Below are 24,722 nucleotides of genomic sequence, written 5' to 3'. Positions count from 1 at the left end.
ATTTCAGATTGCGCTTTGTGCTCTCTTTTCCAAATGAAATTTGCCCTTTTTCAAAAAGAAATACTTTCTTGAATAGTAAAACATAATACATTTTAGGTTCAAAAATCACAAACTGAATCATGCTTGCACCAATTATTATTTAGTACAGTACTAATCCTGTTCATGGTTACAAAAATGTATAGAATGTGATTTTCTGGTTTAAAAAATCACAAATTTTTGACTCGCTCTCTGCACTCGCATCAATTATACTCATTCTATTCCTGTTGACAAAAAACAAATGCTTAGAATGTCCAGTTTTTCAGGTTGAAATATCACAAATTTTTGAGCTCGCTCTTTGTGCTCGCATTATTTTGATTTGTGAGTTATGTATCCTATTCAAAATTCAGTCCTTGACTGCTTCCTTTACTGTTCAGTTTATGAAAAAAATTAGCGAGCGCAAATTTATTTTTTTATTTAGATAAACATCTTTTTCATGATTACAAAAACAGCTCAGAATATTGTAAATTTTCATGTGTTATTACACGACATGTCCAGAGGTTTGAGCTGGTGGTTCGCACTGGCAACATCACGCAAGGATGCCCTTTTGACAGTGTTTAGCCCCATAATTGACAAAATTCGAGTTTTACAACTTCAGAATTGTTTTTTTTCCAAACTGCTTGCTCGCTACGCTTTCTCGCTGAGAAATAAAACCTAGATCAAAATATCTACCTCATCAATTAAAAATCACTTTAAAGAGGCTTTGCTCAACTTAATTTCTACAAAACACACAATATTACCTCACGCAGTTCATAATCTCATTTTGAAAATACATGTATCTGTTTGCCCATTTTGAAATATAAGTGCCTTTTTGGCTTTGACCACCCCCTGAATATAAAAAAAAGTTCTGCTGCCCCTGTCCCAGGGAGTGGAGAAAAACATACACTGAGAATGCTAGGATCAGATGACCATGGTAATAATAATTGCAATGTTAATCGCCCGGAAAGAAATATGTATCAAATGTACAAATGTAACTATATCATTTTAATATTATTTTAATATTTAATATTATCTCTAAATCTATCATTAAATTATTTTTGTTTTAAATGTACAAAGGTGAATTTTTTTTCTCGCTTAGTCCCCTCGCTCACATACATTTTGCCATGTGTAATTTCTGCCGCCTAAGCATTGTTAGCTCATTGTTCTGTATTTATCGTAAGTTTGAAATGCCTTGGCCTTGGCATTGACCTTGAGGGTGTCAGGCCTTGTCCTTGGCCTTCGGTTTCCCTGCCTTCGCCTGTGGTATTGAAGCCTTGGCCTTGGAGGTTTGAGCGTTGACTACAACACTGCATACTACTATACTATCACGACTACGTACTGCTTCTACCGCTGCTGCTGCTGCCGCTGCTACTTGCTTTACCAGTGATAACTATGTACATTAAAGGAATTAAATAAAGTGTTACAATTTCATATATTCTGTTTCTTATAGATACGATTGTATTATCTAAAGCATTAGTACTTAATATAACTATTTTTTTTAAAGTAGTTCGCATTACGACCTATGAAAACAAACCCTAACAATCAAATTCGAAGAGGTTGAATAAATAACCGAGGTAAGAATATGGACTCTACATAGCTGACCTAATTTTATGTAAACAGATGAGATCGCGTAATTATCCTCTGAAGTTTGGAGTGACAGAATGCAGACGAAATCTACAGTGATCGTCGTGATAATGGACCTTTCCTTTTCCTTTTTTGTCTTGCTTGCATAGCAGAGCGAGACTATAGGCGCCGTTTTTCCGATGGCGCCAAAAGTAATTTTGGCAATTTCAGATTCATAATATTTGCCATGCCCCGTTGAAAGACATCACTTTGAAGGATACATATTGTAAAATATTTCTGGAATGTGCGTTAAGGTTGTTAATTTTCTACTTAAAATCATAAAATTCGACATTTTGCGAGTTTCCACATACATGTATGTGATAACCAAGTTAAAAAAACAAGTGTTTTCACTGAAGGTGTTTCATGTATGAATTTGAAATGGCTTCCTCCTAATCCGGATATATTTCTTTCTCGTGTTAAAAGCAGATTAAAAACACCTTCCATGTGGTTTATAGGATGATAATTTCACGAAATAGACTGATTATCCACTTTTATTTTACAGCTATATAGAAAAGTTATGATTTCCGTCTCAATTCATTCACCACCATCGTCTGTGAAGTCACAGTTTTATGATGGTACTAGATTTAGATGCAAATTTCTGCAATTTTTTCTTTTTATATTAGAGCCAATTTTACGTGGCGGTCATTTTATATTATGCAGTCATTGTAATGCACTGTGAGGGAGCGTACATAGCTATTCATTTTTTCACGTCAAGATCGATTCCCTTTCGATTTCATGAAAATTACATGGAGTTCCATGCATAATGTATACGAAAGTAAGTTTGATAGCCCGTATAGGGAGGGTTGATCGACCACCCCTCTTCCAAAGATAAGTGACCTGTAGAATCATTTCAGTCATAAAACTTTCGTGAGTGCGTTTAGACCCCAGCTACACAGTTTAATACAATCCGCTTAATATTTACAGATTTCAAAGTATTTTTTTCATTGAATGATGATTTTGATGTCATGTGATTATTTTTCAGGATTTCATACACACTTTTTAGACATGTGAGAAGTATAAACCAAGGTTCTGTCAGGTCAATCTTAAAGTAACACACATATTTTATATAGTCCATAATCGTTTAGTTTTGTTCGCAACTTCACAGATAGGTTTTAAGTAGCCAATCAAATTTTAATATCAAGGTTTCAGTATAAATATAACGGGAAATATAATTTTGGCGCACTTCGCGGCGGCGGCGTCGTCAACATCAAATCTTAACCGAAGGTTAAGTTTCTTAAATGGCATAATTACTTAAATGTTAATAAGCTTTATAGCTCATGAAATTTGAACATATTGGTTATCAAGCATTACTAAGCACCCTGTTAGAGTTTGAAGTTACATGATGAAGATCAAACGTCATTTGGGTCACTGAGCTTAGACCAAGTTGGGGGAATTAACTTCAAAATCTTAACAGAAGGTTAAGTTTTTGAAATGTAATCATAACTTAAACTATATGAACCTAGTTCATAACACTTACACATAAGGGCAATCAAGTAGTACTGATCATCTTGCTTGAGATTCAGGTCACACGACCAAGATCAAAGGTTATTTAGGGTCAACGAACTTCAGGGGCCATGTTGGGGGTATGTGTTGATTTCCCTCATAAATTTGAATGTTTATATGGATCTACAGTAGTTCATGAAACCTGGACAAAGGAGTAAATTTCTTGCTGAAGAAAAACATACCATGACTGTGATTCGAACCCACGGTCCTCTGATTGAAAGTGAGTCGTAACCACAAAACCACTACGCCCCGCGTAGATGTACATGTATATAACAAAGTAAACAAATCTAGATAATGCTTTTGCCAATTGATGTTTACTGAAAGCAAAAGTATAAACACAATTTGTTTTGTTCCACGCTTTTCGGCAAGTCCTGTGGTCGGAAAAAGTTCAAATTGGCTTCAAGTCGCAACCTATGATGACGTCATTCCGATTTGGAATTGAATTTGCTGTTATTGTTACAGGGAGGCTCGAAGTAGACTAAATTTCCATTTCAGTTATCCTACCACTATTATGAATTCTGATCGAAAAGATTTTGATTGGAATGCTTATATGAAATATTAAAAATTATTTGAAATTTTATTCGCCAGGAATCGTATTGTTTGCGCGGGCTGCGCGTTTCCGTTTTACACCCTGGCGAAGGCAATCTTCGCAAAAAAGCTACAAAGCGACTAGTGAAGAGTCTATACACATCACCACCGCATGCATTGCATGCATGCAACACGTACAGCCACTGAACTCCAGCACAGAACTCAGTGGCTACACGGTCACGTACGGCACGTCATGTACAGAGAGCGGTCATGAATTAAAGGGATGGTCCGGGCTGAAAATATTTGTATCTTGATACATAGAATAGAATTCACTGAGCAAAATGCCGAAAATTTCATAAAAATCGGATAAGAAATAATAAAGTTAAAGGGGAAGTATATTGTAAAGTATTTTGTATATCAATAGACAAATCATTTCACACTCGATCATGAATAAAAAACAAAATTAAGTCATCAGGAAACATACAAAATTTGAAATTAATGCATTTAATAATACATAACACATGGGGCAGCTGCTCGTTTATGACGTCACAAATCCAAAACTTTGAATTCTAATAACTTTCTTACCTTTTAACGGATTTTCTTCAAACCTTCACCAATACTTTTTACTATTTTTTCTGCTATTTTCATAACAAAGTTTTCTTCAGGGTGAACTTCCCCTTTAAGCAATATTTTGTGAAAACAGTCGTCATGAATATTCATTAGGTGAGCTGATAAAGGAACTTGATAACTGCACGTGATGAATTTGAAATCAAACGGAAATGTGGTAAAGCACGAATAGAAACCCAAGCCTTCCGTCTTCTACACAAAAATGACAACTTCATTTTCTTCGGTGGACTTAACACCACATTCAGTGTTCATGGGTATCATGGTCAAAACACATTTTAAAGTAATTGTAACGTGCATGAGTAGCGAAAATTAGCGAAAAAGCGTGATAATTCATGCAAATAAAGTATGGAAACAAATTAATATAAATGTTTAAACTCTTTATTCATCCAATATGAACTGAGAAATGAGAAGGGTAATTACAAAGCAAAGACCTTACCCTGTGTATTTCCATGGGTGTGGTCCACATCAGGACCAGTATCACTGGTCTCGGTACTACCCTGGAACCGGGTCCAATCGAAGTCATCTCCCTGGTCCTGACTGTAGCTGCACAAACCTTGTTCGAAGTTGCAGCTAAATTCACCAAGAACATGTTCTGTAAAAAAACCCCGGTGAAATGGTTCGCATTTAATTTATTTATGTGTTTATTAAGTTATTTATATGTTTATTTATGTATCAATTCAGTGAATCAGGTAACCCTATGATAGCCAAAATAATTGTGTTCAAGTGGTCAGGTAAGAAACTAAGGGTGCATTTCACGTTGATGAAAATAGTATCAGATCGTAACTAGTAACACAAAGGTTAGCGATTGATCGTACGCTTGATTTTTACGATTGATTGTACATTGTAGTCAATGCAATCAATAGCAAAAAAAATGTTCTACGATCATTGCTAAGCTTTGTGTTACGTGCCCACGAATTGCTTATTGGCTAGCTGTCGTGATAGCTATTTGCTGAAAATACGTAGAATATAGAAATGCGTCAATGTCATAGTGACTGACCTTATAGACGACAGATATTACTCGCGGGTCTGTAACACTATTCTTTTTATCTTTCTACCTATTTACTTCAATTGATATTGCCACCTCCGAAAAAATAGACATCATTTGTTAATCATTGAATTTGCCCTACTTCTGTATATCTAATGATTATGACAGTTTTGGTCGAGAACAAGACGTCGGAAGAAGACTGAGCCACTCAACGACAAATTTCCCTTAGAACGAATAACACTGATATATTCAAAGCTTATTGATATCACCACAACCGAAACCGAAGCTACTGACGTATACACGTGCCCTTGACTGAGATGATGCAGTTGAGGGTTCAATATAGAAATAGTATGATGATTAATATCCAGGATACACGTATTAATACACTTAATAATATACATGTACCTTGAATAAAAAAGGAATTCAATGTCAAAATGCACGTACGTGTTCTGGGACATCCTTGTTAACTTTCGTTGAGTTTCCCAATGTTCCTTCCCAACGCTAATCACAAAATTCTAGTATGCTTATGATCGCTATAACATCAATGTCAGTTGAAAGTCAGTAGGAGGTTAAAATCGATTTTAATATCCCCTTTATTTGAAGTATCATTTACTGTGTGTTATCAACAAATAACCTTATTTATCTTATCCCACGAATGAAGATTAATTTCTGAGAATTATCCAAAGTATGAATTTGTAATTCTTAGAACGAGGAAAGATATTACCTGGAAGGCTAAATATCAAACTGGATACGAGTAGGGTATAAGCAACACAGAAATTCGCCATCCTGGTGTAAAAAGATAAACGGGTCTTCTCTTAGATGGCTGAAAGTCTACTGAACCCCACGAATTCGAGGATCATCTGATTTTGGGCCTTCTTATCAATTATTGGAATCAAACAATGGACATATGACAATAAAATTATGTTTGCATATTGTATAGTAGGTACTGAAATAAATATCCAGAAGTTATTTATTGAGTGCCTTTATCAATGCAATAATAAATAGGGCACCTTCCTTGGGTGTATCCAACCATTATTGACAGAATAAGCAAGGGGGAGGGGCGAAGTGTTGACATTACTAGCCATGCTATACACCTTACTTCGAATGAATAAGGGACTTCAGTTGTAATGCATTTTGTCGAGGCTTCCTTGAATCCACTTAAGGCATACCCTGTTGATTGTTTTACAAACTATTAATAATATCCAGCAGTTTAGTATATTAATTACAAAATTGTGCAATATATTCATAAAAGCTCCTCCATTGGAAGCGAGGGTGCTGAAACACCTATTTTTTCAGGGGCCTTATGAAATATATCATTAGGCTCGTTTTAGCAAGTCATCAGAAATTTTCGTGATAAAAATTATACAGCATGAATAAATTATTCGGGAGAGTATCTCCATCGAATTTTGATTAAAGCCACGGCTACAATCATCCTCTATATATATTTCATCACATATTTGAAATTAGAATTGCAAAAACTATTGTACATTAATGATTTCTCACATTATTTTGTCTCTCTCTCCCTTTCTCTCTCTCTCTCTCTCTATACATGTATCTGTAATACAACAACAATGAGATAACTGCACCTTTAGCCTATAATGTTCTTTTAAGTCTTGTGATTGGTCTTAACCATGTAAAATTTTGACCCTGGGGCATGGGCACGATTTTAAATAGGAGTTGCTGTATACATGTAATGATGGGCTGAACAAATTCTACAAGCAAAATAGTAAAACATGTAAGAAAGTTATTGTAAACATATAAATAGATACATTTACATTTGCATATTCCAACCTTGTTGAATAGGGAAAACACGAGTTGAGTAGTTAAATCGATTAGATTGTCAAATAATATATATATGATTGTATATATGTGACAGATTCACAGTAATGTGTATCACAGAGTAGTTCTTAATTTACATCTATCTCACTGAAAACAGTTGCAATTTTAGTTCAGGAGTACAGTGCGAATCTATGTTAGAGCTTAATTCATAATAGTCTTATTACCTGAAATACATGTACTTCATCGTGGTATGCGTAACCCTTATTATGTTTGAAGTACCAGCTTGTAACACCACTGCAGATATTTTGCACATTGGAATGGTTTTATTAATTTATAGCAATGCAAAATAATCATTTCACAATAAAAGATCAAAACAAAATACATATTGACGAGAGACCGATTTTTTTCTTGTGTGAAGATGACTTTATGGCAATGCATAAAAGGGAAGAGTAAATAAAGTATCAATGGGGTAAAATAAGGCTGAGAGATGGAGATTGAGAGATCGAATGGGGTACAAAAAAAGGTCGAGAGGGGTAGAATGAGAGAGACGGATAAAAGGAATTAACAAATATGAGAATATAAGCTTTGCACAGAATGACTCTAACACATCTTGGCGTGCCATGGGAAACTTTACCGGGAATAGGAATAGTAACTATGGTCAGTAAATTGTAATAAATACTCTGACTCCAGGAAAGTATTTATTTATTTATTTATTTATTTATTAGAACATATTTATTCAGGTACAAAAGATCAGCATAAAACTGTTTTTCATCAATGACCTGATGAAAACATAAAGAATAACATAAATCATCACATCATACATGAAAATATAGTCAAAATTTAAATCAAAGATAACAATACTTAGTAACATAAATAAACAAATATTGTTACTTAAATGGTAATATTAATCAAACTAAAATATTTTAAATTATTAAAAGGAACATTAACTAATTTTAATACTACTAATTGTATAATTTATTCGCTGATAAAAACAATGAACAATAAAATAATCCTGGCACAATAGAAAATCGAGTGGAAAAAAAATGGCAATCAGTTATAAATGTATGTCTAACTATAAGATATCAAAGGATTGATCATTTCACATAAAAGCAATGTAACATCAATATTAAATAGGAATAGGGGAATTGTATGTACATAAATGTAAGTACATAAATGTTTTTAGGTATTTAGCTGGTGTTTGGATATAATTTACGGCAAATGGTTTGAATGATACCATATTTTGACATTGTATTTTATTATTGGGGAGGGGAGATTTGTAATCGAGACCCTTAAATCTTGAATGGATAGCCCACCTTTTCCAGCAATGGTGTGATTTAAATACTCTCAAACTGTGGGAGTTGTAGCCTGGGGCTTACAATTGAAGTTCATCATCAGTTCTCCTATTTCGAAATTCTAGAGTGTTCAAAAAATATAAATTATATTCTTTCCGTACCTTTGACCTCGAATATTTTTCCGCATTTTAAGGAATGAACATGATAAAGGGTCAGTGTTCCCTCAAACGCGAAAGTTACAGATAACACAGATCCACATATAACAACAAATAGAAGTACCAACCCTCCTATATACAAAAAAGAAAGGCAAAAACAAACAAAACAGCAATATCTAAAACAAACACAGCGGACTCTCTAGTCTCTACAATAGCAGAGATCGCTCAACCATATGTGTTGGTTGGCGTCGGCTACTCTATCCTTCTCATTATTTTGGTTAGTGTTATATTTCTAAATGTTCCCATTGCTATAGTGTTACGATAATGTACTCTGCTCTATTGTGATCTTCCTTCCTATTTTTTTTTATTTTGCTTGAAAATAATATTCATCGTACCTCGTTTCGAGTTGGTGGTTGATCTTTTCCTCTCCATTGATGTATCAAATATTCGGTAGTAAAATAATATGATTAAGTGATTTATACATATTATTCAAGTCCCACATGAATATGCTTTCAATTTACTTCTTTAAGAATTGGAAGACTGAAATTTAAACAATATTTCCAACTTTCTACAAAACAAAAGGAGTACCCTTTCAGATGAAAAAAAAATATCGCTGTAGATTTAATCATTTTCAAAATAAAATGAGCGTCACTCATTATGAAGTGAAACCTTTATGATAATTGATGATTCTCAGAGATGATTTTTTTCATAAAATGAAGCAACTTGTCATTTAAAAATATGGCTTGGAGGGCACTGCTCTTAAGTGGCTAATGCTATACCTTAACCAGAAGCAAAACATTGTTGTATGTGCAGCTCTGTTGTCTATTCCATAAATATATAGGAGATGGGGTACCCCAGGACTCGGTTATGGAACCTTTGAAAGCCTTTTCTTGCTATGAGTGATATATATATATATACATACATGTATTTATACACAACAAAAAAAGTAAGTCCCCCCTAAATCAAATTGCTGTAAATTTTGAAGGGAGTTATTTTGAGATATGATATTTCGTACGTATTTTCTACACTCATTAAGTAACTCCTGGAAAAAAATGAGATTGATCGGTTGAGTCATGCATGTGAATGTTTTGAAATATTCCAGTGGATTTTTTTCAACGACGTTTCTAAGTTGCTGTAAGTAAGCACGTACAATCCGAATCTATTACGTACGAATCTAATTCGAAGTCACTCGGATCTTAAATCTGATATCTTGAACATTCATCTTCATGAAACAATATATGTATATATATATATATACTTTTCGAATATCATATAACACAATTGACTGACTTGAATTCGTTGAGGAGCTCGATCGTGAGTATATATCACATTGACTATTCGTTTTGTATGAATAGTCCGGTGAACATGTAACGTCACCCATTTTCATAATACTTGGCGGAGGGTCTGCCTGGCCATGAGAGAGGAATACCATATACTTATATTTAATGTAAATCTCAGAAACTACATATTCCTCTGCTATTAACGTCAGATTACTCATTATTTCATCTTCACACATGATTCAAAATGGCGTCTTCTGAAGGTGAGAACAGTGACGTCACACAGAAACTCTTGAATGATATGTTTGAGCGTTTTCAAAATGAGAACAAAATGCTATTTGAATCCATCAAAAGGCTGTTCAGAAAGAATTTCAGTTGTTACTTTATCGCATGGATGAACAAGAAGCCCGATTGCTTGATGCTGAAGTCAAGAACAAGTCACTGGGTGACGAGATTCAACGTCTCACCTCTGTCGTTACAGATCAAAGCACCACAATCAATAATCTTCGTTTATCTATGGCCGACCTCGATCAATATTCGCGAAGGAACTATCTTCAGGTATTTGGAATAGAAGAACAAGATAATGAGTCAACGGATGACGTCATATGTCAACTAGCGCGGGATTCCCTCGGAGTGATTATTTCAAAGGATGACATTGATCGTTCACATCGAGTCGGTGACCCGAGGAAACAACCGAGGAGGAAGAATGGGAAACCCGGAGTTCGTCCAATCGTTGTAAAGTTTACATCTTATAGAACCCGTCACACCATAATCTCCCGTCGTCGTCGATTAAAAGGCACGAACATTGTTATTCAGGAACAATTGACAAAAGCCAATCTACAACTCTTGAAAAACGCGAAGAAGATGAAGAACGTAATCAATGCATGGTCTAGTGACGGTCGTGTGATTGTAAAACTCCAAGCATCAAACGGCAAGACAATAAACAGAGTCATCTAAGATGAAAGTGACTTGCGTAATTTGGATGTCACTCCGAAATCGTGACCGTTTTGATGAACAATTTAGGCCAATGGTTTATTACCCTCTGTCACTATTGTTGTTTTAGGTTTCTAATCTAGTTAATGAACTTTTTTTAAACTTAAGTAATAGTTTTGTTTGAAAGACTCTCTTTTTTCGATTATCAGTCACATTACCATATAATATATGTTTCATATGAGGGTGATATTGCATATTATAATTATCATAGAGTCATTTTAATACCTTCATGAACAATTTTGTTTACTTTTTTTTAGGCATTTTTTTTAATACTTTAACTGAAACTTACGTATTGCATATATGGGAATAAAATACCCATGTGTTTGTTGTAGTCGGCCAGTAAAAAGAAATCAAAAAGCCCTTGCATGTACAAATTGTGGGAGATGGGTTCATATCAAATGTGATAACATTTCTCTATGTAAATATAATGATCTACTAGAAGGATTTGAAAATTGGCAGTGCCGTAGATGTTTATTTCAGATTTTACCATTTTGGGACAATATTGAAAACGATGAGTCATTGGTGCATTCGGGAAATAGTATTTGTAATGAAGATGACCACAATAAAGACAATGAGAAAACAATATATGCTGACTTTCCACATGAAAAGGGAATTAAAATAGCACATATTAATATCAGAAGCCTACGAAACAAGGTGATCGATGTTCAGAAGTTTTTGGCAATCAATAGCTATGATTTGCTCAGCATATCTGAAACATGGTTAAATGACGATACATGTTGGAATGAAATCGATTGTATATCTGGATATAAATTTGTGAGTAAACACAGAGTGTCAACTATAGGGGGAGGAGTTGGGTGCTACATTAAGAATAACATATCTTACGTAAGACGAGAAGATTTAGAATGTGAAGACATTGAACTGATGTGGTTAGAAATAAAAAGGCACCAAAGCAGTTCAATTTTTGTTGGAGTATTATATAGGAAACCATCCAGTGATGTAACAGATTTCTTCAATAAACTCGAACAAAATGTTGATAGTTTATTTTCTATTACAAACAATGTTGTTGTTTTAGGGGATTTTAATTGCAATATGATGACTAGCATCCACCTATCAAATAAAGTAAACGAGTTTCGTAATAATTTTAACCTGCGTCAAATTATAAATGATTATACTCGTATTTCACCTCACAGCAAAACACTTATTGACTTAATAATGGTTTCAGATACAATGCCCTGTTTAAAATCAGGAGTTCAATACTAGGAATCAGTGACCATTCTTTGGTCTATCTGGTAATACATGGAAAGGCTTCATTGTTAAAACCTCTTGTAAGCAAATTTCGATCATTCAGAAACTTTGATGAAGAAAAATTTAATGAAGAATTGAATAAAGTCGAGTGGAATGAATCTGAAGATGTCGAAAATCTTTGGAATAACTATATTTATGAAAGTAAGTGATAAACACGCCCCATACGTTACAGTACGTCTCAAACAAACAGGTGTACCGTGGATCAATAATGAATATATCCTGTTGGCTAGACAACGAGATTATTTCCATAGAAAATTTTATAAAACCAAAAACCATCAATACTGGGAAAAATTTAAATATTTCCGTAATAAAGCAAATAATATGAATAAAAGATTAAAAAAGGATTTTTACCAAAACGAGTTGAAGAAATGTGGAAATGATGTTCGCCAAAATTGGCGAATACTCAAACAATTATTACCATGTAAAAAAGAAATAGTAGGAGTAAAGATAGTTAAAGATGACGTATTAATTACTGACAAAAATATAGTTGACCTTTTGAACAAGTCATTTAATGAATTTGCAATGAACCTAGCACAAGGTACTCAGGTTTCTACAAATAATATCAATAGTATGAATACATGTACATTATTCCAAACCGATATACGTTTCGTGTTTGAAGAAATAAAAGAAGAGTTCGTACTAAAAGAACTGCAAAATATTGATATAAAAAAAGCATCTGGGGTTGATGGTCTGCATCTTAAATTGTTAAAAAAATCTGCCCTCCATATCGCCAAACCGCTTACAAGATTATTTAATACGTCACTCCAAACCGGTAGAATTCCAAAAGAATTTAAGAAAGCGAAGATCACACCAATTCACAAAGGGGGTACTTTTGAACCAAAGAACTACAGACCGATTTCGCTTCTACCGACACTTTCTAAAATACTAGAAAAGGCAGTCCATCAACAACTTTATGCTTATCTAAACAAATATGACCTACTATGTGATTGTCAGTCTGGTTTCAGGCCTCTTCACTCGACATCTACCTGTTTGACAGAAATAGTTGATTTTATCTTGAATAACATGAACTCTGGAAGAATAACAGGGGGTCTGTTTTTAGACCTACAGAAGGCGTTCGATGTAATCCCTATTGATTTGATTCTTGACAAGATGTGTTATTATGGTATAAAAGACTCTGAACTGCAATGGTTTAAAATGTATTTGACTGAAAGACAACAATGTGTTTCAATAAAAGGAACAACAAGTTCCTTTTTAGATGTAAAAACAGGTGTCCCTCAAGGGTCCATACTTGGGCCCCTGATTTTTTGTTTATATATCAACGATTTAAGAAACTTAACCTTGCATAAAAACACAAAACTCTGTTTATATGCAGATGACACTTCTGTCTTTAACAGCGACACCACAATAATTAACATACAAAGAAATTTACAATCCGATTTGGACTTAATTGCCAGATGGCTAAAAATTAATCGTATGTATTTACACCCTCAAAAGACTAAGATCATGACTTTTGGTAACAAACGTAAACTACAAAATAATACAATTGCAATAAACTTTGAGAATACAACTTTGGAACATGTTGATAATATTAAATACCTAGGAATCATTTTCGACTCTCAATTAAGCTGGTCTTTGCATATAAAGTACATATCTTGCAAAATATCACGTTCTATTGCTTGCATAAGAAGAATTAAACACTTAATCAACAGAAATCAATTAAAACAGTTATACTTTGCGCTTATATTGTCATATATTGACTATTGTTCTACAGCTTGGGGAAACTGTTCGAAAACTAATATAACCCGATTACAGAAACTGCAGAATAGATATGCTCGCCTGGTTTTGAATACAGATTATTCAACTTCACAATGTTCTTTGTTAACTACACTCGACTGGCAATCGGTTGAACAGAGGATTAAATACCAACAATGTATTCTAATTTACAAAATTTGGAATGATTCTGCACCAAAATACTTGAAACCATTATCTGTTATACGACCCATTGTTTATAATACTAGACATTCCGCCCAAAATCGTCTACAAATACCATACCCTAAATCTGAATACAAAAAAAGATCATTTTCATTCACTGCAAATTCTATTTTCAATAAATTACCATTGTCCGTACAAAACTCTAAGTCCCTAAATAACTTCAAAAAACTTTGCAAAACTTTCATCAACATGCTTTAACTTTACAACCTGGCCTAGTGTGGGCGGGGGGAGGTAGGGGGTGGATATACCACGTTCAGCCACACCTTATCATGATTTTTTTGTTTGTTTTTGTCTATGTTTTCAAACTTTTATTTTGATTACGATTTGAATTATGTTAACTATTTCATTATACTCATTTTCTGTTATTTATTTATTTACTATGTATGTGTTCTGCTTTTCTTATCATGTTTATGTTTCTTTTATTCGTGGAGGGCTCCGATGTAAACCAGTTTTTAACTGAACCGGACTACCCTCCACTGTTGTTTTTATCGATTTTTTTGTTAAATAAAACATGAATAAATAAATAAATAAATAATGCATGAGTAATTAAAGATTGAATTAAAAATGACAATTTTTGAAAGTCACAAGAGTCGTTTTTCAGATTGTGCAAATACAAAGTTGGGCAAAAGTTGTTTTAGGTGAATTTTATTGTGTTATGCTGTTTTACTATCCATCATTTAGCCACTCCACACAAAATTTTGATATTGTATGTTAATGGATGAGTGAGCAAAATATCGCAGGGGCCACGGAAGCGGAGTGGGGGAGGGGCACTTTTATCCAAAAACATGTACAAAAATGTAAGAATGACCATACGATTGTGATTTTTTGCATGGTCAGCCCCCCCCCACTTTGGCTCAGCCCCTCCCCCACACTTTGAAAACCGTTCCGCGGCCCCTGTATTGTGACGTATCATCATATGGGTTTTTGGTAGTATCCTAGCTCTACAACTCGTTAGGTCATATCAAAATTTGAAAATGTTGGTGGCTCCCCTGATTATAGGCCCCCCATTTTTAAATTCTGGATCCACCACTAATTTGTCCATAAATTAAACTGATCATGAGAAATTGTTAGGAAAAAGAATACATTTATGCAGTATAAAGAGTATTCATTCCTAAGTTTAAAAATGTGCTCGCTCAACCATGAAAATGTTACAAGTTCGGACAGTGTGTGGTGATAGAAATGATGGATGATAAAAACAACAGCAATTTAAGTCACATTTGAAACCGAATTTGCCCCCAATATTCACCTTATTACCCTTTAAAATGAGTCTGTGACATTGAGAATACCCATTTTCCCACTTTGATGCGTGCTCACTCATCCGTAAATAAACAAATCGATTTCATTTTTGCACATAATTCTGCCCATAGGTTGATAAACATGACTGCCAAATGACACTGCTAAAGACAACCTTGAAAAAAAGTTCCACCATATTGAATAAGGGGCTACTTATTCTTAAACATATGCACCCATAATGTATACAAGTCTATGAGAGTGGAAGTCAAAATTTTAACAAATATGAAATAAGGGGTTTATTTCATGGACGGTTTTTGTTACTTCTGCTGAACAGTTATTTCATGAAATTTCGCACATGGCTTCAGAGTAGCACTATCCAAAATGCGCGCACACCAAAATAACAATTCGATACGGCACAGAGTGGGGCCAAGGCCTTGAACTTTCTTCTCATTTGCATAATTTTCGAATATTGTGTGCTCACTGATGCATTAAACATCGGGATTTTCATAAAAATCAAATCAAATGAACCATGCAAGAAGGTTTGTGACAGATATCAATAGTTACAAATTGCATTTTCTCCAATAACCTAAAAAAGAGCTAATCACATTCCACATGTTTATTCAAGCGTGAATGTTCAATTAAACGCCTTTGAATCATTGAAGCATGTTAATTGGTCATGAACATAACGAAAAAGTTGATAAAAGATCAGTTTCAGTTACCAAAATGAAACAATACTTGCCTATGATATTTGGAAATCGTATTTTTTGTTTTCAATAAATGTTCATTGAACCGTGAAACGATGAAATTTGGTGAAGATACTCTTCCCAATTATAACTGTCATCATATTCTTTCAATCATTTTTATTGATGAAAATGTGTAAAAAATCCAATTATAGCAAATTTAGCCTTGTGTTAATTCAACCGTGAAATTTAGCCCAAAAAATGTATCGTCTTTTAGAAAGTACCTTTTACAAGCCTTCTGACTATTTTTCATGATGAGAATATGGAATCAAAGTCATGACTTTTGGCTTGTGACTTTTGAAAAGTGACATTTTTGCCTTCTGACAGTGCTCACTGAAGCATGACGTAAAATACGTCAATAACATTTACTCAGAGGCTAGCTTATAAAATTACCTACACGCTCATGTAAAAATATATCAAAAACTCGCATTGGTTCGGAAATTATTGATGTTTGTTCAAGGGGGGGACTTACTTTTTTTGTTGCATAAATATATATATATATATACACACACACGCACACACACACACATATAAATATAGCCTTGGTTATATATATATATATATATACAGCGCGTCCCAAAAAAAAGTCCCTCTGACATAGGACTGAATTAATTCTAAAATGTGGTAGGATTCTCAAATAAATGTTCATGAGTAGAAAGCTCATTTCATGTTCAAACTTTAATGAAAATTTCATTGGTCGCGCTTCAGCGGTTTTGAGTACACACTCTGTTACGTAACAGTGGTGCATTTTAGCTCATTCCAAGTTTGCAGCATTGATGCATTTCTTCATTGTCTATGGCATGTGAACCCCATTCTTACATCCAGGATCTGAGCAGGGATAATTCCCTAATCATATCTAGGCTCATCAAATCATAAACTTGAGCATGTTCAGAAGGAAAGGAAACATAAAAAATTAAGTTTGTTTGATGATTGATAAGGGGAATCGGTGCACCAACGTGAAAGAAAATGTGAATGATGGATGAGTAAAATAAGCTGAAAAGGGGGGAATCAACAAGTTAAACACCCTTTGCAAAAGGAACTATACCAAAGAAAATTTTGACTTTTTTCTTTTAAAATGTTACACTGGATTATTGAACTTGACCTCAGTAGCTAATTAACTAAAAAAGTATAATGAAAACAAAAATGCAGTATTGTTGGAATTGTGCATGAAACAGACATGAACCGTCTCAGTCATTGTGCATCTCCCGTTTATCAAACATGAAATGATGTCGATACTGATTTTGCCCTTCTGAACATGCTCAAGGTTGTGATTTGATGAGCCTGGTTAGATCATGGAGATTTCCCTGGTCAGATCAGGGAATTCCTTGGTCAGAACAAGGAGATAGAGGTGATATCTCCTTGGTCAGAATGGTCAAAGGGGGTTGATATGCAAGAATGTGCAGAACACAAAGCAGTGTTGCATGCATATAAACTTGGAATGGGTTGAAAAGCACCATTGTTATATAATAGGCTGTGTATTCAAAACCACTGAAGCAAGACCAATGAAATTTTTATAGAAGTTAGAACATGAGATGGGCTTCCTATATCCATACATTTTATTGAGAATAATTTTTATTTTTGGAAGTTATTAAGCCGCATATCAGAGGGACATTTTTTTTGGGACGCGCTGTATATATATATATATATATATATATATATATACACACAATATTACTATTGTCATTTTTTGTTTAGAGCAAATAGTCCAATTTCCATTACAGGGCTCTTCTCAGCAAAAAAAGTCAGAATTTATTGTCCCTACCGTCTTCGTCTGTAGCGTCGCAATCTCGCATGATTTCTGTTGATTTATCCGTTGACTACATTTTGTAAGAATAACATCTGCAGCAAAATCAGGCGATTTCATTCATATTCTGATAAATCTTCCATTGTTTATATCGATTTGGTTTGAACAATTACATGGATACCCATTGCTCCACAAAGGTACTTGGTGACCAGTGATGCTTTAGCTTGAAAATGCAAGCGAGACTACCCCTCCCCCCCAAAAAAACATTACTTCCGTTATAAAATAAACTTCAGATTTCATCAATATTTAAAATCATCTTGCACGGCTTCTCTAGATTTCGTTTGAACAATGACATGAATCGATTGCCATGGCAAATCCTATAAACATAAAAAATTGGTAAATAGTAAATATGTAAACAAAATTGGTAACTTCCATGACATTAGCATCCGTAACATAATCTTTTTAAAACAATATGCATTTGTATTAAAAAATGGGGGTTGCTTGTGACTGAAAACGGATGCAGCGTGAAGATTTTTTTTATTTGTATTTGTGTTCACTTTTGCGGGGGTGTGGCGGCGTTGGCGCCAAGATGGTTGAGTCGTGAGTTTCATCAAACATTTCCTTGGGAATGACCCTGCAGCTTGAAGATTTTACTAGGTCATTGTACAAAATAAACAAGGCGTTATGTTATAAAGTATCACGCATATTTGTCTCATTCTCTCTCTACTGAACCTAATTTGGTACTCTCTGCTTAGAATTTCTAATAATTAAAGGGGAAGTTCACCCTGAAGAAAAATTTGTTGCAAAAATAGCAGAAAATATAGCAAAAAATATTGGTGAAGGTTTGAGGAAAATCCGTTAAAGAGTAAGAAAGTTATTAAAGTTCAAAGTTTTGGATTTGTGACGTCATAAACGAGTAGCTGCCCTATGTGTTATGTAATATAAAATGCATGAATTTCAAATTTTGCATGGTTCCTGATGACTTAATTTTGTTTTCAATTCATGATCGGGTGTGAAATGATTTGTCTATTGATATACAAAAGGTAGAGAGAAAACCATTTTCAATTTTCTGAGAAAATGACATTTCATTGATTTTTTACCATTCGCTATGTAGGAATGCTGCTCGCATATGACGTCACAAATCAAATAATTGAAATTCTAATAACTTTTTAATTATTTGATGAATTTTTCTCAAACCTTCGGCAATATTTTTTATTATTTTTTCTGCTATTTTTACAATAAAGTTTTTTGTCAGGGTGAACTTCCCCTTTAACAGTATAACAGGGAATTTGTCGGTTATTGCCATAGTACACATATTATTAAATGCCTTCTAGGTAGCTGTTATGAAAGTGTGACCAATTGCACGTGTGAAACGATCACCAATTAGGGCTAATGATAAATGCATTAATTCCGGTAAATGCATTTATTCCGGAAATAACTTTCAGTATCTATTTCAAGAACTTCGCAGGATTACATTAGAAACACTTGCGTATTTGGATCTCTTACATAACTTTTACTTCACTCAAATAATTCTCTACTGACGTTGTCTGGTATAGAAGTGAAACAAAAAGTACTGATAGTCATACTTATTAGTCATCATTAAGTGATATAAATGTGTACTATTAAAATTACAATTAATACCTTATTTGGTTTAATACATGGTTAAAAGGGAAAATAGAAGGTGAGGGAGAGGTATACATTGTAGAGAGCGAGATAGATGGAGAGAAAACAGAGACAGAGACGGAGAGGGGAGGTCTTTGGCAGAAGTTGTGCGCATCTGTGCGTGGAAGTGAGAGAACAAAAATAAAACTATCAGCCATTGCATCAGTAAAAGCTTCTTTTTTAGGCTTCATACGTGCTTGTAAAACGCAGAAAGTGATAGAGTCAGTGGGTAAACCGGATGAGCAAGGAGGCTACAATATACCATTTTCACTTGCCAATTGCGACATGAAACACTAGACGAATCATTATGGCTCCAGCAAAATTATCATCGATTTTATCCGTGGTTTGCCTTTTCATCTGTAATGGAAACACAGTTCACGCATTTCGTAAGTATAATATTTATGTTTACTATAGGCCTACTCATACGTATAAACGGCAATACTCTTTTCCCCACAAAGAACTGTTCGTCCTTTTTAGAAAGAAATATTATCATTATTAATCACCGGCTTTCGTTTGCTTTAATTCTTGAATGATTGCATGTCTTTGACCAACCACCGTAGGAAAATGTAAACAAATATTAACCATCTTTATATCTTTTGCGCTTCCCAGATTCCGGAAACGCGGAACAAGGCCGAACGTTTGTGTTTGCTATTCCACAATTCTACAATAATCCAGAAGGACTTGTAGCAACCCTTACTGTTATTGGTACATCGAGAAATGCGACCCAAGTTAAAGTTAACATCAGGGAAATTGACTTTGCAGAATCCAGAGTAGTATCTTACCACCAAGCCTCTATGATCGCTTTGCCGCGGTCTGTAGTAGCGGACGTAAGAAACAGCCATGCTATGACAGTGACAGTTTCATCTTCGAATGACATATCGGTACGGTGTCGAGTGGAATACGAATTTGACCTAAATCATCCCGGTGAAGGTTTTCTAGTTCTTCCAGTAGCATCTCTCAACACCGAATATTTCATAGTTACAGCGGCAACACCTGAGGAAAACCTTGCTCAGTATAAGGGTAAACCAAATCATTCTCTTTTCACCATATCTGCAGCGTACCACGACACGATTATTCATATCGAAACAGTTGCACCGTTGAATGTCTCCCATCAATTCTTCCCTTCCAAGAAACATATAAATTTATCTCTAAACAAACACAAGAGCATATTAATAAGCAGCTCAGAAAACCTTAGCAGGACACGCGTTACTGCGTCTAAGCCCATTGCAGTAGTGAGTGGAAACGATTGTGGCATTATCCCTGGCATCAAGAGCCATCCCACGTCCTGCTACTTTATGGTGGAACAACTTTTACCAACATCTTTTTGGGGTGTTGAGTTCGAAGTGAGTCCCTTCCAGTTTGAGACGAGTCATCATGTATTATACTTTGCCGTTTTGGGTGAGGATACAGAAGTTACCATTAATGATGACGTTAAGCGAGTACTCAGCCCGGACAAGAATATGGGCTTCATCCAACGCCTCTCTGGTTCGCATGTTACGCATGTATCGTCAAACTTTCCGATCATGATCGTGCACTTCATTCAGAAGACAGTATCTTTGGGAGTGTCAGGTGCAATGACAATTGTCCCATCAGCTCAAGAGTTTGTTAGACGCGCGTACGTGGCCGTACCCGCCCCAAGAAGATTTCAAGATAGGAATGTTGACTTCTCGGTTTGTATCGTCACTAACTGCTCACTTATGAACAATATTCGGGTCAACGGGAATCCATTAAACCCCCAGTCCCAACCAGTTCGTCTACTTCGAGGGCATTTTTGCTCTATTGATCTCCGCATTTATACCGGTGCTGGAAAAATAGTTACCATCTCAAGTTCGTCCGAAATGGCCCGCATGTTAGTCACAGCAAAGAGACACGAATGTGGTCTTTTAGATTTTGCATATCCTGTCTCTTTAGGACTGGGGATGAATGGTTTAGCAGGCAATTCTAGTTCCTGTTCAGATGATGTCGCTGAAGAAACACCAGAGATTCATCTCACAGAGGATGAAGATAAAATGTTCCGGTTTATCTGGTACGCATGTATTGGAGGTGCTGGACTTATCTGCTTAGTTGCTGTCATAATCTCTGCGTCTCGTAAAAGGTATTCATTTTGTTATCATACTACTACTAATAATAATGGAACTAATGTTTTTTTTAAATCAATGTTATCATTAATATCATCACCATGTGCTTTCAACAAATCAAAAATTATATAAAATATGTTAATAGGAAGTGGTCTGGCCCTTTCTAAATGGGGTAATATTACTCGGGCGGTAAAGTTACGTATTTCTATTTTGATGTTATTATAGAGATCGATGGATGATAATGAAGAGAGAGAGAGAAAAAAAATCTTAAACATGTTCTTACGGAAGGAACAAAGCCAAGTCTGTTAATTCTGTTAATTCATTAATTAAAAATGAGTAGGAAAATGATTCCAAACTATGTTGCAACACAATCCGAGGATTTTTTCATGACTTAACAACCCTGTCTATCATGTCTTTAAACTTTCAGACGAATAAGCTTTATTTTCTCTTTTTTTTGTCTTCTCACTTCCTACACATTGATACCACTTAGCTTAGGCTAACTATTGTGAGTCTTTCAGATTACATTTTTGTGCTTGTAGCTTTAATGCTGATGCTGTACAAGCTTTGAAGATATGTTAGATCATAAATTCACTTGCTTTTTGTTCACTCTATCTGTGAATATCTGCGTAGTTCCTCGAGGATACATTGCGATGTCAAGTGCTGTGTCCGTCGTTCTCAAACCACATCGTCCACAGACTACGACGATTTCAGTCTGGACCAACTCTCCTTCCACCGGTGCCCATCCTCCATGTGTTCGAGCAACGGCATAACGTCTATGTCACATTCTTACGAGTATCAATTAACGCCGTACAGTAACAGTACATCCCATCAGATTAGTACTGTACCAGAGTGTCGTGTTGATGTCGCTGCTGAAGGCTCCTACGCCACCATTGGACACTGATCTGGCTTTCTAACCCGTCTACCTGATTGGTAAACCTTTAACGCATTTCGAAGAACCTATGGCTCGTTTTTGGATGCCAACAGTTTTGTTTCTTAAACAATATGGTTCGTTCTATTTTTTGCACTTTTACTCCTAAATGATAAAAACGTCTTAATTGCAGATATTCTGGATTTATAAACGTCAGAGTTTTGTTTGAAATTACCTAATTTCTCAACAACTTTACTCGCATAAACTCTTACATTTTACGTATTCTGTAAATCACCATACTACTTGTTAAATTAAGTAAGAATCTAGTTATGGGAGTTTGAATCATATGAAGGAGTAATGGAAACCAAAAAAGTAAAAAACAATTCTTGGGTTTGGGTCTCATTTTTCACATGTAAGTGGAAACTTTTACAGAATGGTACACTTGAGTGAGTGTTGTCCGTATTTGTAATGGTCCCGGAAATCAGTTTGCAAAGAAATGCTCATTTTCACCGTTCACGCTGTATCAAGGAAAAATAAAACGAAAACAAACTCAGCGTGTCGTACATTTATCAAACATTCTTTATGCATTTTTAGCAAATTGAAATATAACAGATACATTTAAACATTTTTAAAACAACTTTGCTAAGGAAGTACAATGGCTATTTTTTGCGCCAGCTGAATCTGAGGACATAACTGAATGGAAGCAGATGCTTATTGGAGACATCTCCAGCATTCTTTTACCATTCAAGTGTTTATCATTCAAAGTGGGAACAAATTTCATACTTCATTTAAAGCCTGTGTATAGCTTTGGTAAAGGGTCAATAATGTGATTGATAATCGAATATCATCTAATATGACAGTCTTACTAAAGCGTAGAGACCGTTAGATATTTTTCCATCTGCACTTCTCTGAGAAAATTTCAAATATTCAAATCTTGGATATATAGCGCCCTCTCTCGGCGATGCTTGTTTTAAATTTTAAAAAAAAATGGGCATTCAAGCACTTATCTTATAAATTTAGTGATTAGATATCCAAAAGTTACAGACAAAGAACATATCTTGAAGGCTTCAGCCCATTCCATGATTTGGAATAGGATTTAATTGAAAGACAAAAACACACAGATATTTTAATTTGATCGGGTGACCCGATCAAGTTAAATTTCCATGTAAAATCGCAATTTTTTTCCTTTAAAACACATTTTCATTCCATATCCTCCACACCATAACTGTTATAGGGCATATCCATTCATATTAGCTAGCAATGAATTGGAATAGTGATAGGTGCATTTTGGTGGATTTACCAAAACTATACACAAGCTTTAATACTTGTTTCTCCACACTTTTCCCATTCTTGACAACGATTAGCAAAACAAAAATCCAGCATATTTAGCCATTTCATGTGAATCACAGCTCCGTGTAAAGAAGATATCATCACGATGGTTTGGGTGTATAAGGTTGGGAAGGGGCGCAATGGCGCTCTATGGAGAGTTTTGTGCAAAGAAAAAGGTTAAAAAGGTGAAATATATCTTCAAATCAATCTTCCTAGCTAAAGTCAATGTGTTTTTAATGAACAATGTCTACTTTTATTCTTGTATTTCCAAATTCTGCACAAATCGTTTTCAAGAACTTTTCAAACGAATGTGCTGCTCACTCAAGCAGAAATATTTTTCGACAATTATATGGCCACGTGCTTAACGATATCTCCAACACTGTCTAAGTGTGGAAAAAGCTTGAGGATATCACAAATATATAATTTAACAATATAATTTCTAAGTGCAAATTTTTTTATACGCACTGTATAAATGTTAGTTTATGTATGTTTATGTCTAAGAAGAGGTGTCCAATGTTAATAAGTGGCTAGTACGGTATAGGCCCACCATACTCTTAGAAAAGAAGAAGTGACAACCGACATTGTGACTCGTCATACGGAGCGTTGCAATGTCAGGGACTGTTCTATGGGGGGGGGGGGAGGTAAGGGGATGCCCCCTTCGATTTTGTTTTCAATTTGAAAATAAAGTAATCAACTTAAGGAGGTTTGGCCCCCCGCAATAAAAGTATCCTTGGTGCCGCCCCTGTGCAATCAATTACAAATGGGTTTATCAAAGAAATGTGTAAGCCTACCTTATGTATTAATTGTGGGATATTTGCCGCAAAGCCTTATATTATTGTAAAATTAAATATTTTAGAAAAAAAACAGCAGTAAATAGAAAGGGACACGTCTAAATATTGACAGGATGGTACATGCACTTACTATGAATTAAGTGATTTTTATTAATGTAAAATAAGTGAATAATAAATCTTTCGTTTTTATGTTGTCTAATTGTTTTGATGACAGTGGGACTATGGTGTCTACATAGCATTATCTCGGATAGAGTTTTATTTATAGTAACATTTGTTAAATG

The 24,722-nt window shown here is 34.8% G+C and overlaps 2 protein-coding genes across 2 annotated transcripts in view; one reads left to right on the top strand and one right to left on the bottom strand.

Annotated features, from left to right (window-relative positions):
* The window catches only part of LOC121415951 (MAM and LDL-receptor class A domain-containing protein 1-like), a 28,740-nt gene extending 22,622 nt beyond the window's left edge, over positions 1-6,118 (bottom strand). The window contains exons 1-2 of the mRNA XM_041609360.1: positions 6,006-6,118; positions 4,733-4,888 (exon numbers count right to left, since the gene is read on the bottom strand). Of these exons, the coding sequence (XP_041465294.1) occupies positions 4,733-4,888; positions 6,006-6,066 (217 nt within the window). The 5' untranslated portion in view covers positions 6,067-6,118. The remainder of the gene's footprint in view (positions 1-4,732; positions 4,889-6,005) is intronic.
* Positions 6,119-10,174: 4,056 nt separating this feature from the next.
* On the top strand, positions 10,175-23,107 carry LOC121415407. Its single transcript, XM_041608606.1, has 3 exons — positions 10,175-10,715; positions 19,985-21,470; positions 22,084-23,107. Exons 1-3 carry the CDS (start codon positions 10,175-10,177, stop codon positions 22,352-22,354), a joined length of 2,298 nt encoding a protein of 765 aa, XP_041464540.1. The 3' UTR covers positions 22,355-23,107.
* The last annotated feature ends 1,615 nt before the right edge of the window (positions 23,108-24,722 follow it).

The sequence above is a fragment of the Lytechinus variegatus genome, chromosome 5 (assembly GCF_018143015.1).
Source record: "Lytechinus variegatus isolate NC3 chromosome 5, Lvar_3.0, whole genome shotgun sequence".
NCBI classification, from domain to species: domain Eukaryota; kingdom Metazoa; phylum Echinodermata; class Echinoidea; order Temnopleuroida; family Toxopneustidae; genus Lytechinus; species Lytechinus variegatus.
Note: the sequence above shows the minus strand (reverse complement) of the source record. Positions and strands in the feature narration are given on the sequence as shown.